The sequence below is a fragment of the Podarcis erhardii genome (assembly GCF_964252035.2).
Source record: "Podarcis erhardii genome assembly, chromosome: 7".
NCBI classification, from domain to species: Eukaryota; Metazoa; Chordata; class Lepidosauria; order Squamata; family Lacertidae; genus Podarcis; species Podarcis erhardii.
In genome coordinates, this window is record NC_138511.1 from 5,330,001 (window position 1) to 5,345,370 (window position 15,370).

The window sequence follows — 15,370 nt, forward strand, 5'->3', positions numbered from 1 at the left end:
AACACAAGGGAAAGGCCTTCTCCTGTCACCCCCTGTAATTGATTTCAGCACTAGGTAGACTTGCTGGACAGTGAAATGGGATGTGCCCAAAGAAGTCGAGAAAATACACTCTTGCCCTGTCTTCTTGCTAGTTCTTCTCCAATGAGAACATAGCCAGGACTGAGCTGCCAAGTGGCACCAAGGGGTCCATTCCCTGCTGGGCTGCTTAATGAACAGAGCCAGCAACAGGAAGAGAGAGGCTTCTAAAAGACAACACCAGTCTCCATTTCACAGTAGAGGTGATGCTGGGATTGCATCTGCATCCTTCTGGCGCTCTCCGTTCCCCTTTTCAAGCCCCTTGCTGGTTGGTCTCCTCTTTGCTATCTCGTCTTTTCCAGATCTACGGAATCGAAACACATTGTAAGCAGAGATTGCATGCGACCAAACTTTGTTGTCTACTTCAGCTGCCTGTGCAACTGCACTCAGGCTTCTTATGCCACCAAAAGGAGTTACTCCTGTTAGAGCCAAACTGATTCCAGCCCACTTGTTTAGGTTTTATGCTTTACCCCCAGCAGCAAAATCTGCAAAGCTTGCACACAGAGGGGATGTGACCAGCAGGCACCTCATTGCTGCTTGGCCTTTTTGTGCTCTTGAGAGCTCCCTGGGACCTTACGGTGGCAAAAGGCACAGCAGGCGGTTTCCATGGGATTTCACAACCTAGCAAAACCAGAGCTCCCTTCAAACCCCCCCCACCAAAACCCAGTACTAACCTGAATGTAAGCCTCAGAGAGGGTGATCATCTGGGGAAGAATGTCTGTCACCTGCAAATCTTGCAGCTCATACCACTTGCCTGTGCCCTGCAACACCAGGAAGGAAAGCCACATCAGGAGAGAGGCTAGCAAGGAGAGCAACATGGCAAAAGAGTTTGCTGCTGGAACTCGGACCGAGTTGAAGCTGCATTTTGAATGCCACTTTCAAAATCTCAGGAGTCAACAAGAGCAAGTCTGAGCTAAGACTCACATGGTGCAATACATGGTGCAATGGACCCAAGACTCACATGGTGCAATACATGTATCCGGTAGGCCCCTTCTGTTGGTTTCCCATCATGCACAATGTTTGCGATGAGATCATAGGTTGTGTTCTTATGTACAGCCTGCACTTCCTCAGACAGGTATTCCCGGAGATCTACATTCCTATAGAAGGAAGGGAGGCAAGTGAGAAACTGTAAGATACAGGAGTGCCTGCAGCCTTCCTTTTGAAAGACAGAGGCCCATACAGTTCAGAAGGTTGCCTGCCAGCCTTGGTCATCCCAACATGCTCAGCCCAGAAGTCCTGCTTGCTGGGCTTGAGTGGTGGTGGTGGGGCAGCCACCACTTGAGCTGCTGCAGTGCATCCTGCAAAAGTCACACTTGCATGGGAGAAGCCCCCTGGAAGGGGGCTGTTGACAGCTACACACTTTGAGTAAGCAAGCCAAAATGTGTGGACCCCTGCCAAACAGAGCGCCTTATGCTTCAGGTCTGATAGCCTGGTTCAAGGTTTGCAACGTCCAAGGGTTAGTAACAAATATATAGGTTTGTATGCTGAAAGAAACAGGAAACAGAGAGAAGGTACAACCTCCTTTACTTGACAGTCTCAAGAGCCAGTGTCCAATTATCTGAATGCCAGCATGGGATGGGTCAAAATTGTGAGAACCAGGAGACTAACAGAAGTGAAATGCGGGAAAGGCTCACTCCTGCTGAGACCCTGCTCAGAATGCTGTAGGCGATACTCAGAAGTGTACAGTAAGAGGCAGAGTCTGTGCCATGAGCTACGTACAATCACATATAGAGCCATTGCCATAAACTAGTTTTAAAGAAGGCGCTAAGAGGTTGATATACAGGCTGCTCTCTCCCACCCCAAGTGGGCTGCCTGTGAGTGGTTTCCACTGTCACTACTTCCAGCAAATGGCTCTCTGGCCTCTGAATTGATAGGCAGCTGCAGAAAGGAGAGAAACAAGCTATTAACTTGGAGGTAGTAATGGTGGTTCCCGACAGTAATGCCCCCCACTGCCACTGCACTGAGAATGTCAGTGCCCCTGCCAAACAGCTTGATGAAAAGCAGCTTAATGAAAAGTGGTGTGCAAATACTTGAAATAAAAATGGAAATTAAAATTCTTGGCATCCTCAGGTATTATTATTTATTTAGAGCATTAGTACCTCGCTCTTCATCCCCAAACTCTCCCAGAACAGCTTACATACAATCAAAATAAGACAGGCTTACAATCTAAAAAACATGACATACATGACCAGCTGCTGGCACAGTTCAGGGGTAGAAGGTGCTTGATGGAGGCAGCCTCTCACACCAGAGCCAATGGAGTGAGCTCTGTAGACTGACTAATGATCTGCCTCAATATAGAGACCTTCCACAATTTGATGCTGTCGGGTGTTTTCAACTACAAATCTCAGCAAGCAAGGCCATATAATGCTGAAGCTGATGGGAGCATGGTCATGCTTGCTGGGGCTGATGAGAGTTGTAGTCCAAAACACTAAGAGCATCAGGCTGGGTTAGGTTTGTATAAAGCAGGGGTAGGCAACCTAAGGCCTGGGGGCTGGATGCCGCCCAACTGCCTTCTCAATCCGGCCATTGGATGGTCAGAGAATTAGCGTGTTTTTACAAATGTGTGCTTTTATTTAAAATGCATCTCTGGGTTTTTGTGGAGCATAGAAGAAGAGGAGTTTGGATTTGATATCCCGCTTTATCACTACCCTAAGGAGTCTCAAAGCGGCTCACATTCTCCTTCCCTTCCTCCCCCACAACAAACACTCTATGAGGTGAGGCTGAGAGACTTCAGAGAAGTGTGACTAGCCCAAGGTCACCCAGCAGCTGAATGTGGAGGAGCGGAGACGCGAACCCAGATTACGAGACTACCGCTCTTAACCATTACACCACACTGGCTCTCAAATAGGAATTCGTTCTTTTTTTCTTCAAAATACAGTCTGGCCCACCACATGGTTTGAGGGACGGTGGACTGGCCCATGACTGAAAAAGGTTGCTGACCCCTGGTATAAAGCAACACAATGGCAACTGGTCATTTTAAGAACTCTAAGAAAAAGTGCCTGGGTTTTCTTTTTCCCTTCTAAACCATTTCCCTTTCTGTGTTTTGTCTTTCAGATTGTAAGTCTGAGAGCAGGGACTGACTCAACACTGATATCTGCAGACAGCTCTGGGAGCCTTTGCCTCAGACAGCACCTCAAGTTCATGAAGACAAACCAGGACACAGGTCACAGCCGCATCCCATAGAGAAAGGCAGCACCTACGTGATGGGAAAGTTGACAATGGTGGGGTTCTTCTCCACAAAGAAATTGTTTTTGGTGAACCTCTTGATGCAGAAGATGAGGTAAGGAGGCAACTTGGTGAGCTGGAAACGCTTTAGGAAGTTCTCCTTATAGGTTTTATATTCCTGAAGGAGAGAAAAACAATGCTTGGAAACATACTTTTCTCAGGGAATCTTGCACTGTGCTGAACTCTGCAACTTTGGGATCTCTTTTCATCTAGCATGATTGCCCTACATCCACCCAAAGCACCACTTTTAAGTGAGAGAAAAGTAAACCATGTTTAGGCACAGAACTAGAACAATGGGCTTCCCTTGATAATGCCCGCTTGGCCCAGGGCACTAAAGCCCACCTTCCCCACCCTGGACATCCCCTCCCAATGCTTTGGACTATGACTCCATCAACCCCAGGCACCACAGCCACGCTTTGTACAGCTGTACAAAATATCTGGAGGGTACATGGCTGGCAAAATCTGCCCCAAGTGAGCCCTTCCCCCAAATGGGAATCCAAATCTCAAGAGTTCTCTTACCAAAAACTTCAACATTCCCTTTTTGTGGGATCGTTCTAATAAAAGTCAGCTTGTTCCTTCCTTCTGCACCCCAGTGCCCTTGTTATTTTATTGATTGCATTTACATCCTAGACAGTCTCACGTTCCCCCTTTAAAGCCACGTTTTTCTCCATGATGTCACGATACCAACATTTGGAAGGTGTGATGCCTGAAGTCAGCACCACGGACCTGTCAATCTGGATTGTGGCTTCCAGCTCCTATCCTCCTTGTTGCGGGGATGTGGGTGTGGAAGCAGAGAGGGGAGAATGTATAGTTACCGTATTTTTCGCCCTATAGGACGCACTTTTCCCCCTCCAAAAATGAAGGGGAAATGTGTGTGCGTCCTATGGGGCGAGTGCAGGCTTTCGCTGAAGCCTGGAGAGCGAGAGGCGTCGGTGCGCACCGACCCCACTCGCTCTCCAGGCTTCAGGAAGCTATCCGCAAACCTTGCGAGCCCGGCGGGAGTTCCCCCGGGCGTGCAAGCCTTGCGCGTGGCAACCTGCAGGCGGGGGGGGGGGGAATGATTTTTTTTTATTCATTTCCCCCCCAAAAACGAGGTGCGTCCTATGGGCCAGTGCATCCTATAGGGCAAAAAATATGGTACCTTCTCTGTAATTCCGTTGAACTTGGCCAGGATGTTGAAAAGGGGTACTTGGGGAATGATGAGTTGCTCCTTCTCATCCTTGTACAGGGGAGCCGTGGGGAGGTCCAGGGTTAGATACATGAAAGTGGATTCCACCATTTTCTCCTGGTATTCGTCATTCTGGAGCAGCTGCTCCTTCTCCTCTGCTGGCTGAGAGAGGGAGACACAGAGAATGAGAAAAACAAAGCAGGTAGTGCAGGAGAAAAAGACTTGTGGCAGACACAGCTGGATGCAAGGCTCCAGTAAGAAAAGTGCGAGGAACCTTCAGGCCACCAGACTTTGATATATACAGAAGTGTTTACTGACTGCCTACACTGGTGTTTCCCAAACCTTAGTTCCATAAACTCATCCCCCAGAGCCCCCTATCCTATTAAAAGTATTATTTAGAATAGTAGTTTGCACAACCAACTAAGAAAGATTGTAAGACAATTCAAAACAGTGGCAACTAATTGCACATTTATTAACAATTGAGTTAAACCTATTTAATTTAATCAACTCAACAAAACTGATGACCTTGATCCAGTGATACCAGCTATTCAAAGTCTGATAGCCATCTATATCTCCAGCACCTCCATGTAGCCTCCTCATTATTTATTCTTCATTAGATTTGTATACCCATAAAACTCAGGGCAGTTCACATAACATTACAATATAAACACAAAATACAAAATAAAAACAAAAACAAACCGATAATCCCCCCTTCCACGACACATTTAAAAGGGATGTCAATTAGTCAAAGGCCTGGGTAAAGAGGAACCTATATACCTCTTGCCTAAATGTGTATAATGAAGATGCCTCCCCAGGGAGAGCATTTCACAAGCAGAGAGCCACTGCAGAAAAGGCCTAGACCTCAGGGTCCAGGTAAGTTCAAATGGAGATTCTTGAGGTCCTGCGGTCCTGAGATATTTCAGGCTCTTGGTGTCCCCCTGGTAACCCCACTCCCCCCAGAGGGTGGTATTGCCCACTTTGGAACCCACTGATGTACATGGTCAAACACAGACTTAGGACTGCTTGTGGGTGTCTAGTGTCACTAATTAAACTCTACAAAGCACTTTCCTGCAGCAATAGGCTCAGCCACCTCTCACCATCAAGGTTTTCCCGACCCCATGTGCTTTTCCCTTTTGTAAGCAAGAATCTAACCCATACAATAAAGAACTTACCAGATCAGGGTGTGGCAGTTTCTTGGTGAATATCCGCATGGAGCCCTGAAAGACGTCTGTCACAATGGCTACAGACAAAGAACAAAGCAAAGGAAGTTGCTTTTCATCCTTTCATAGCCCAACCTCCTCAAAGTTTGATATACAGTGGTACCTCGGGTTAAGAACTTAATTCGTTCTGGAGGTCCGTTCTTAACCTGAAGCACCACTTTAGCTAATGGGGCCTCCTGCTGCTGCTGCACGATTTCCGTTCTCATCCTGAAGCAAAGTTCTTAACCCAAGGTACTATTTCTGGGTTAGTGGAGTCTGTAACCTGAAGCGTCTGTAACCTGAGGTACCACTGTATATGCTTCTTTGTTATACTAATTATTCTAATAGTTTATGTTCCATTTTCTTCTGTTTGCCATTAGTCGCTTTGCAGTTCTCTCAGGAAGGAAAAGGGAGATAAAAGCAATAAATGCAATGAAAAAGACATTAACGACCCGTTCTTTGTAGTAAGACATTCAGGGACTCTTCCACTGGTCCCACCTGTGGTAAGGTGTAAATAGTCCTTTTCTGTTGTTGCACCCACCTCTGGAACTCATTCCCAAGGGAAGCTTACTTGACAGTCCCTTTGCTCAGGTGAATACTTAAAAAAAAAAAAAAATCACCCAGGTCGTTTAGTTCTGACTGCCTGATTTCAAATGGCTACCTGTAGTACTGCATACATCTTTAATGATGTTGTATCTTTTCCTGCATTTTGAGCAGCTGTATGTATATCTGAAACACAGCACACGGGTTATTGCAGAGGTCTCAACCTCTTTTACTTACTCTTTTTCTTCTTCTTTGTCCCCCCAAGAGCAGAATGCAAGGCATTCAGGAACCAGGATAGAAAGTCAACCCCATCACCTGCAACAAGGGAAGATGGAGATGAAAAGCATGAAAAAGTGACAACTTCTGAAGGCAGTTCAAGGTAGAGCAGGGCTGTAAGTCTAGCACACTGCTTGGCACAAGGACTCTCACCTCTTCAGCAGCCTTCTGTAACCAGATCTTTTGGACTACAACTCCCATCAGCCTCAGCCAGCAAATGGAAGGCACTGAGGCAGGGAAGTCTGCTCTACAGTTAAAAGCCAACCACCTTCCTATGAGGTGGGCAATCATGAGCTTCAGTCCTAGCAAAAGAAGGGGCCAAGGCACTCAGCATTTACAAGTCTTCCCCCTCTTGTTATTTATTTACACTCCTGTTCTTCTCCAGAGGCATCCATCCATGCAAGAAGAGGAAGGAAATACTGGGTGGGATAGAGAAAGGGCGTGGGGAACAGAGGGGTGAAAAGTAGGTTGACAAAGTGGAGCAACAGTTGAGTTGAGCTGAAGGTGAAAAAGGCAGTGATTTGGAGAAAACCACTAGAGCTATGAACAGAGGTCATAGAAGGAGGGTTCAGAACGTGGGGAGGGCAAATAATGAGAAATGCTTATCAGGTACTGTGCAACTTCCTTGGAGGAAGATGAAATCCATTAAAATAAATAAAACCCTCTAGAGAGTTGCCTGCCACTACAGTGGTACTTCTGGTTAAGAACTTAATTCGTTCTGGAGGTCTGTTCTTAACCTGAGGTACCACTTTAGCTAATGGGGCCTCCCCCTGCCGCCGTGCGATTTCTGTTCTCATCCTGAAGCAAATTTCTTAACCTGAGATACTATTTCTGGGTTAGCAGAGTCTGTAACCTGAAGCGTCTGTAACCCAAAGCGTCTGTAACCCGAGGTACCACTGTATTTAAGAGTAGCTACATCTGATAAAGGTGGCCACCGCAGCGTTCCTCTAATCTCTTAGTACCAGCAGAACACAATAAGCTCCCCCCCATGTCCCACCTTGCTTGGTGATCTGGAAGTTCTTCTTGCTGCAGAGAACCACAGCCTGCAGCATTTCATGGGGGGAGACATGAGCTTTGAAATTTCGAGGATTCCATAGTTTCCTCATGAGCTCTCCAAACCTCTGAACCAGCAGAAACATGATGTCTCCTGGAGGGCGCTTGATGTTCTTGTAGTTCTCCTCCTCCAAAAAATAATTCCGCAGTGGTGGGACATTAGACAGGGCCTAGGCACGGAGAGGTTAAAGATCAGGGACAAAATACCCCACTTATGTCAAAGTACAGCCTCTCCTACCACAAAAACTTTTTAGGTTAAAAATCTAACATTTTGTAACCCACTCAGTTAATTTAAGATACAATACAAATATCAGAGTGCCATCCCAAGTCCACCATATCACCTTGCTCCATTTAATTTTAATCATTGTGTATTTCCTATGTATGATGCCCTCAAGATGTCTTGGGCAACAACTCCCAACAGCCCCAGCCAGCACTGCTGTATGATGGTGGGCCAAAAGAGTGTCATGCTGACTGGGGTTGATACAGGGTTACAGTCCAAAACATCTCAAAGGCTTAGGTTGGGGAAGGCTGGATTATTCACCCATTGTATCATTTTAATAGGAACTCCAGCATTAAATTTTGTAATCCTGCCAGGCACCAATCAGAAAATAGTAGTACTAAGTAACTGTTATGAAGGCATGAATGATGATTGCCAGGCACCAACTGAACATGCTCAGCTGGTAGTGAATGAGACTCCTCACCTCAGGGCCATGGGTTTGAGCCCTATGTAGTGCAAAAGATTCCTCATGGTCCCTTCCAACTCTATAATTCTATGCCCAAGCCCACCCTGCCCATTATCTTGAATTCAGTGTCTGTATTTGAGCTGGTAGCACCAACAGGTCAGATACAAGCAAATAAGATGTTCAAGTATCTGGAAGAAGATAGGCTGTTAGACACGTGAACAACCACACAAACCATGCTGCATATTCCTTGGCTTCCACATTTTGTCTCTGACCCAGGGTCAGGTCAACAAACAAATCCCAGCAACACAATGGAGCAAAATTCCTTTACATGAAGAAGTTTACACTGACGTTATAGTGATGAATTTCCTAGCCACTCAATGCTTCCAAGAAAAAAAGGAGAGTTGTGAAAAACGATTCCATTCTCAAAAGAAAACTCGTGGAACTAAAGCAGCTTTTGGAAAACAGAAGAGATTTCTGACAGCTGGCTAAGACTACTGTGAGTACTTTCAATACTTAGAATTATAGGCTGGGAAGGGACCTCTCAAGTTCAGCCCCGCTGACAAGGCAGAAAACCCAACTACTATATAACCATCCCTAATGGGTGGCCATCAAACCTCCCAAACCTTCACTGAAGTATCTCCCTCTTCTCCATTTCAAAGATGTCACAGTACCTGGAGAATCGCGTTAGCATAATCATTTGCTTTGATGTTGTTCAATCCCACAATGCCCGGCAGGTATGTGGTGCCATCATAGGCTCGAGAGAGTTTGGCTTGCTTATCCAAGTTGGAAATGTGTTGCTTGGTGAAGGTGGGCTTCAGGACATACTGTGAGGGGGAGAGGGGATAAATAGGACTGTATGTGCTGCTGAAAACTCCGATTTGACCTTTATGTTAAGATGAAGTTTATTTATTTTTTAAAAAGAATTAGTTAGACTTAGTTAGACTAGATTAAAACAAAGTCTACAAAAATACATATCTCTAAAGTTGCATTCCAGACATAGGTGAGACATGCTCAGGTAAAGACAACTTTCTGGGGCACAACAAAAACTGCCTCTGAAACTAGGGTTGGGGGCAGCAAAAAAAGCAAATGGAAGCTCAATGTGGCAGAGTCACAATGTTAGGCAAGAGCCTACTGTTTCCACCCCCCACATCCTTCATAGGGAAGACAACATACGGTGATATCCTCAAGTGAAGAGTCAATTATTTCATAGTTGTCTGGCAGACAATAGAACTTCAAGGTGTGAAGGTTGAGGAAGACGTGATGGCTGAACTGTACACTGTGAATGTAAGCATGGGATTTCAAGCCCCGACCTGCAAAGAAGACAGGAGGCAAGCAAGAAACAAACAAACTGTAAATAAGACAGGATTGCAGTATTGGCTTCTAGTAACGGAACTTCCCTGAGCAATCCTAAGAACTACCCATGGATATTTGTTATCTGTATTATACTGTGCTTGTGGTAGTAAAGCCGCAGTGATACAATTAGCTGGTGGCAAAGAATGACCAGCTGTTTTGGGAACTAAATAACTTCAAATACACATGGAAGGGACAGTTTTCAGCTTGGTTAGGTTTAAAACCTCCCAAAGGTAGGCTGTGGACTTGAAAGAAGTCCAGATTTAAGGAAATTAATAACAAGGAGGTTCAAAGGCAAAGAAGATGAAAGAAGAGAGCAGCAAGGATTCAGAAAGTGGAACCAAGCTGGTTGGGAAATGAAGCTTGAGAAAAAGGGCTGAGGCAACAAAGAACTGAGAGATGTATCATGTTTAACAGGCTCAGGGACTTTGTGCAAGTGAGGGGAAAAGAAAAGTGAGCACCAGCGAGCCTGGGCAATGGAAGGGTGGCTGAAGGAAATGGCCCAGGGCAGTCAATGGCCTAGACTGCAATGGATAGTTGAGACAGAGATGAAGAAGTGAAGGGGAAACGAAAAAAGTAGACCTATTTGTAGAGGGGCAGCCAAAGGAGGTTTGGAAGGCTGGGAATTATGGGCCAGAGAGGCACAGAGTTGCTAGGACTGACATTTAGACCCTGATGGGACGGTTGCCACCTCTGACTTCCGTTGCCACTGCAGCATTGTGATCAGCCAACTCGAAGGACCAACCAAGGGTAGATTAAAGCCTGCATTTCAAATGCTGATTTCAGCAGATCAATTTATTCCATGACTGCAGGCTTCTAGCAGTATAGTAAAAAGATTACAATAGATCACCATCACCCCAGCTTCATTTGTGAAATCTCTTTGAACATAAGAGTCACATTAGCAGTAACATCATGCAAGGCATTTCACATGACAACTACTCCTGCTAGGTTGGTCCCAGTTCATTTGCCACAGAGGTAGTGTAGTCATACTGAACTGGTATTCTGTCTGTAAAGGAAGCATATAAAGCCAAAGCATACTTACTTACCCTGAAAATATTTCCCACACACCAAACAAGCATAAACGTTGATATGGGAGAGCGAGATTGAACACAGCTTCTCAAAGTCAAAGTCGAGAACGCTCCTACAGTGGCAGAACATTGGTAAATTAATCCCACCAGACAGATACCCCAATCAAACACTATTCAACTTAATCTGGGAGAAAGCCCGCATGGTCCACATGACACTACACAAAACAAACTGGACTATACTGCTCAGCTGTGGATTTTGGAGGTTTTTCTTGTGGACCAAAAAGGTCACCTTTGCTTTTTATAAATATACAATGCACACCCATAACAACCTCAATTTAGATCTAATAAGTAAATATTACATGTATTTCAGTTAGTCTTGTTTAGTTTACTAATTGTTCCCCATAGTTTGAACATTTAAAGAAATTCTACATCTTTGCTAAAGTTGCAAACTGCCTATTTGAATTTTTCACCACCACCAACATGGTTTTAAATCTCTGCATGTGCATTGCTACAATATATACCGCTCCCTGCTTTGCTTCATCTTGATACTGACTTGTTTATGGTGTCCAAGTACGGGCAGTGCCTGCTCCGTCGGTCCTCTGGGTCGAATCGACCATATTTCACTGAAAGAGGGGAGCAAACAAAAAACAGGCTTTACTGACATTCTTATAGATATATGTATAGATATAGATACACACACACACACACACATTTAAATTTATATGAATATATATATGAGATAGGCTAGAGTCTTTAGCATGAAAGAATAAAAAGCATACAGAAGTAGTTTTAAAATATGCAGTAATTTGAACCACTGTAAATTGAACTTGTCCTTGGCCAAATAATTATTTGTATTGATTAGCTTCCTTGGTTACTCTTTTCAGCAGCAAAGTGACACAGAAGAAGCTAATAGCAGAATAAAAACACACCACAGCAACAGACAACTAGTGTATTAGAATCCCCTGTGCAAATTTATCTAAGATAGCACAAAAGGGCTTTAGACCTTTATTTATGCAATTTAACCCCTTACAGTGGGATAAAGATGCACGTTCAATAATTGTCAATAAGCATCCTAATACTGAATACATGATCACAGTAGTGTGTGTTTAAGACAGCAACTATCTAGGAATGAAAGCATCAACCATTTCAATTGTTGTCATTAACCCTGGTACCAAGTATTGATCATTAGCTTGGCTTTAACCAGATGAAGAGCCTGACATACAGGTGAAACTTGAAGAATTAGAATATCATGGAAAAGTTTGTTTATTTCAGTAATTCAACTTAAAAGGTGAAACTAATATATGAGATAGACTCATGACATGCAAAGCGAGAGATGTCAAGCCTTTATTTGTTATAATTGTGATGATTATGGTGTACAGCTGATGAAAACCCCAAATTAACAATCTCATAAAATTAGAATATTAAATGAAATCAGCAAAACAAAGATTGCAAATAGAGCAATACTAGACCTCTGAGAAGTAGAAGCATGCATATTTACTCAGTACTTGGTTTGGGCCCCTTTTGCATCAATTACTGCCTCAATGTGGCATGGCATGGATGCTCTCAGTCTGTGGCACTGCTGGGCTGTTATGGAAGACCAGGATGCTTCAATAGCAGCCTTCAGCTCTTCTGCATTGCTCGGTCTCATGTCTCTCATCTTGCACTTGGCAATGCCCCATAGATTCTCTATGGGGTTCAGGTCAGGCGAGTTTGCTGGCCAGTCAAGCACAGTAATCCCATAGGCATTGAACCAGGTTTTGGTACTTTGGGCAGTGTGGGCAGGTGCCAAGTCCTGCTGGAAAATGAAGTCAGCATCCCCATGAAGCTCGTCTGTGGAAGGAAGCATGAAGTGCTCCAAAATCTCCGGGTAGACGGCTACGTTGACCCTGGACTTAATGAAGCACAGTGGACCAACACCAGCTGATGACATGGCTCCCCAAATCAACACTGGACTTCCAAGTATCTCACATTGTGTGCCTCCCCATTCTTCCTCCAGATTCTGGGTCCTTGGTTTCCAAATGAGATGCAAAAGTTGCTCTCATCAGAAAAGAGGACTTGGGACCACTGAGCAACAGACCAATTCTTTTCTACACCAGCGTGGTGTAGTGGTTAAGAGCGGTGGACTCGTAATCTGGGGAACCGGGTTTGATTCCCCGCTCCTCCACATGCAGCTGCTGGGTGACCTTGGGCCAGTTACACTTCTCTGAAGTCTCTCAGCCCCACTCACCTCGCAGAGTGTTTATTGTGGGGGAGGAAGAGAAAGGAGATTGTGAGCCGCTTTGAGACTCCTTAAAGGGAGTGAAAGGCGGGATATCAAATCCAAACTCTTCTTCTTCTCTAGCCCAGGTAAGACGCTTCTGACATTGTTTCTTGTTCAGGAGCTGCTTGACAAGAGGAATATGACATTTGAAGCCCATCTCCAGGATCCATCTGTGTGTGGTGGCTCTTGGTGGCACTAACTCCAGCCTCAGTCCACTCCTTGTGAAAGTCCCCAACACATTTGAATAGTCTTTTCCTGACAATCCACTCCAGGCTGCGGTCATCCCTGCTGTTTGTGCACCTTTTTCTTCCACACTTTCCCCTTCTGCATAACTTTCCATTCATGTGCTTCGATACAGCACTTTGGGAACATCCAACTTCTTCTGCAATTACCTTTTGAGACTTTCCCTCCTTATGGAGGGTCTCAATGATGACTTTCTGCACAACTGTCAGGTCAGCAGCCTTTCCCATGATTGTGCTTCCTACTGAACCAGACTGAGAGACCATTTAAAGGCTCAGGAACCCATTGCAGGTGTTATGGATTGAATAGCTACTGAACCTTTTCACAATATTCTAATTTTGTGAGATTGTTAATTTGGGGTTTTCATCAGCTGTACACCATAATCATCACAATTATAACAAATAAAGACTTGACATATCTTGCTTTGCATGTCATGAGTCTATCTCATATATTAGTTTCACCTTTTAAGTTGAATTACTGAAATAAATGAACTTTTCCAGATATTCTAATTTTTCGACTTTCACCTGTAAGCTTAAAGATTCTATCTGTCCACACTACTAAATAAAGAGTTGTGTAGAATTCAAAAGCATGAATAGTGTTTCATCAACTGGGACTCTTGACAAACTGTAACTCCACGCAGGGGTCACATAAAGGAGTAATGACAGCAAAACAATTCATATTGACTAAGTGGCAACTTATGAAATACCCAAAGACTTGATATTTACAGACATGGCATCAGCACCGACTGACATTTTTAATTTATGAGTGGTTTACAAACTGTATTGTATTAAGCCACACAGTCAGCCAGAACTATGTGCAAATACTTTACTACTGCTTCTGTTTTACCAATAGAGTGGCTAGGTTACAGGGAGATCATAACTCGAACAGAGACAATTCGTTCTCTACCTAATCTGGAAAAGACCCCTGTGTGGAACCCTGGAGAGCTGCTAGATTCCTTCTAGGCCAGCGGACTATTTTCAGCTGCAGTTGGATAACCAAAAAGGCAGCTCACAAGCAAAGCAAAAATGCCTTCTGCCCTTAAACGTCCACTACTCTGAAATATCGTGCATCTGTGCAGGGAGGCTCCAGATACCAGCAAGTAATGTCGGAAGCTGTCTCACACCCAGGCTACTTGTCCATCCACCTCTTCTCTGCTCAGACTGGCAGTAGCTCTCTAGAAGCAGCTCCCCCTTTCCTCCGCCAAACCCTTTAAACTGGGGGTCGAGCGTTGGGCATTCTGCAGGCAAAGCAGCTGCTCTACGGCCACCGGCGCACATCATGTGGCAGTGAGTTCCACAGGTTGGCGCGCGCTGATTGATGGCCGCGCGGCTCCCCCCCCCCCCGCACCCACCGGTGGGCTCGTCGTCGTCCTCCTCGTCGAGGGGCTCCTGCTTGACCTGGGGTTCCTCGTCGGCGGGCTCCCGCTTCACCCGCAGGCCCCGAGGCGCGCCGCCCTCCCCGCCCGGCTCCTGCGGGCCGCGGCTGGACAGCGAGCTCCGCACCGACAGCGGGCGGGAATCCCGCTCCCGCTTCACCCGCCCGGACATCGCCGCGGAAGCGCAACCTTCCCAGGCGCACGCGCAGAGGAGCCTCCGGCGCGCCGTTGTTGCCGTCACGTGGAGGGCAACGGTCGCGCCTACCTCTTACGTGCGCCATTTCAGAGAGCGTCCGCATCGCGCGTCGCCGTTCATTTGCGCATGCGCATCCACTTGCCCTTTGCTGTAGCTTCTGCCGAGCTGCTGCGCAGGCGCATCGGAAGCGCTTTTGCTCAGGTGGGCGTGGCTTGAGTCAGCCTTGCTCCGGAGTGAGATGGGCGCCTACATCTGCTCTGTTGCAGGAGGCCAGCAGCAATTTGCAGTGTATCGTGGCCTGCATTACCCGGTGCTCGCTCTTTCTTTCTTATTTATTTTATTCATAAAAATATTTTATTTTTTGCTCAACAAAGTATTTAATATTCATAATATTTATGAATATTCATAATATTTATGAATATTTTAAAAAAGATATCCAAGCAGTGGCCTTTCCCAAGCTGGTGCCCTGCAGAAGTTTTCGACGAGGCTGCCTGCCTCAGACAAGTGGCCAGGAGCACAGGTCGTCTTTCAAAGCTGCATCTGATGGGAGTCTAGCAAAAGCGGAGGGCTAACGCTGTCTGTCATAATAAATTAAGACTTGCAGGCGTTGCATGAAAGGCCCTTTGATTCTTTGGCTTGCAAGGCAAAGCTAATGGCTACAGTGATGGAACAAGAGCTCTCGGCGCTGCAGCATTTTGC

General features: G+C 45.6%; 1 protein-coding gene across 2 annotated transcripts; it reads right to left on the reverse strand.

Annotated features, from left to right (window-relative positions):
• Positions 1-248: 248 nt before the first annotated feature.
• Positions 249-14,680, reverse strand: USP39 (ubiquitin specific peptidase 39). 2 transcript variants are annotated; one of them, XM_081872119.1, is made up of 13 exons: positions 14,452-14,677; positions 11,154-11,223; positions 10,619-10,713; positions 9,396-9,532; positions 8,894-9,046; positions 7,484-7,709; positions 6,448-6,525; positions 5,641-5,708; positions 4,442-4,630; positions 3,276-3,418; positions 1,037-1,172; positions 750-836; positions 249-379 (listed from the first exon to the last, which is right to left on the reverse strand). In XM_081872119.1, exons 1-13 carry the CDS (start codon positions 14,645-14,647, stop codon positions 329-331), a joined length of 1,629 nt encoding a protein of 542 aa, XP_081728245.1. In that variant the 5' UTR covers positions 14,648-14,677; the 3' UTR covers positions 249-328. The 2 variants fall into 2 exon arrangements, 1 of the variants encoding a protein (XP_081728245.1); XR_014158955.1 differs by having other exon boundaries at positions 251-379; positions 1,000-1,172; positions 14,452-14,680.
• Between the last annotated feature and the right edge of the window lie 690 nt (positions 14,681-15,370).

What these genes read in the sequence shown, in the direction of transcription:
- USP39 (XM_081872119.1), bottom strand. Translation starts at nt 14,647, where the DNA reads ATGTCCGGGCGGGTGAAGCGGGAGCGGGATTCCCGCCCGCTGTCGGTG. An exon ending in TCAACGGAATTACAGAGAAG is followed by an intron (nt 3,419 to 4,441) that starts GTACCATATTTT and finishes TCTCTCCTTCAG; the next exon opens with GAATATAAAACCTATAAGGA. An exon ending in TCTCTGAGGCTTACATTCAG is followed by an intron (nt 380 to 749) that starts GTTAGTACTGGG and finishes TCGATTCCGTAG; the next exon opens with ATCTGGAAAAGACGAGATAG.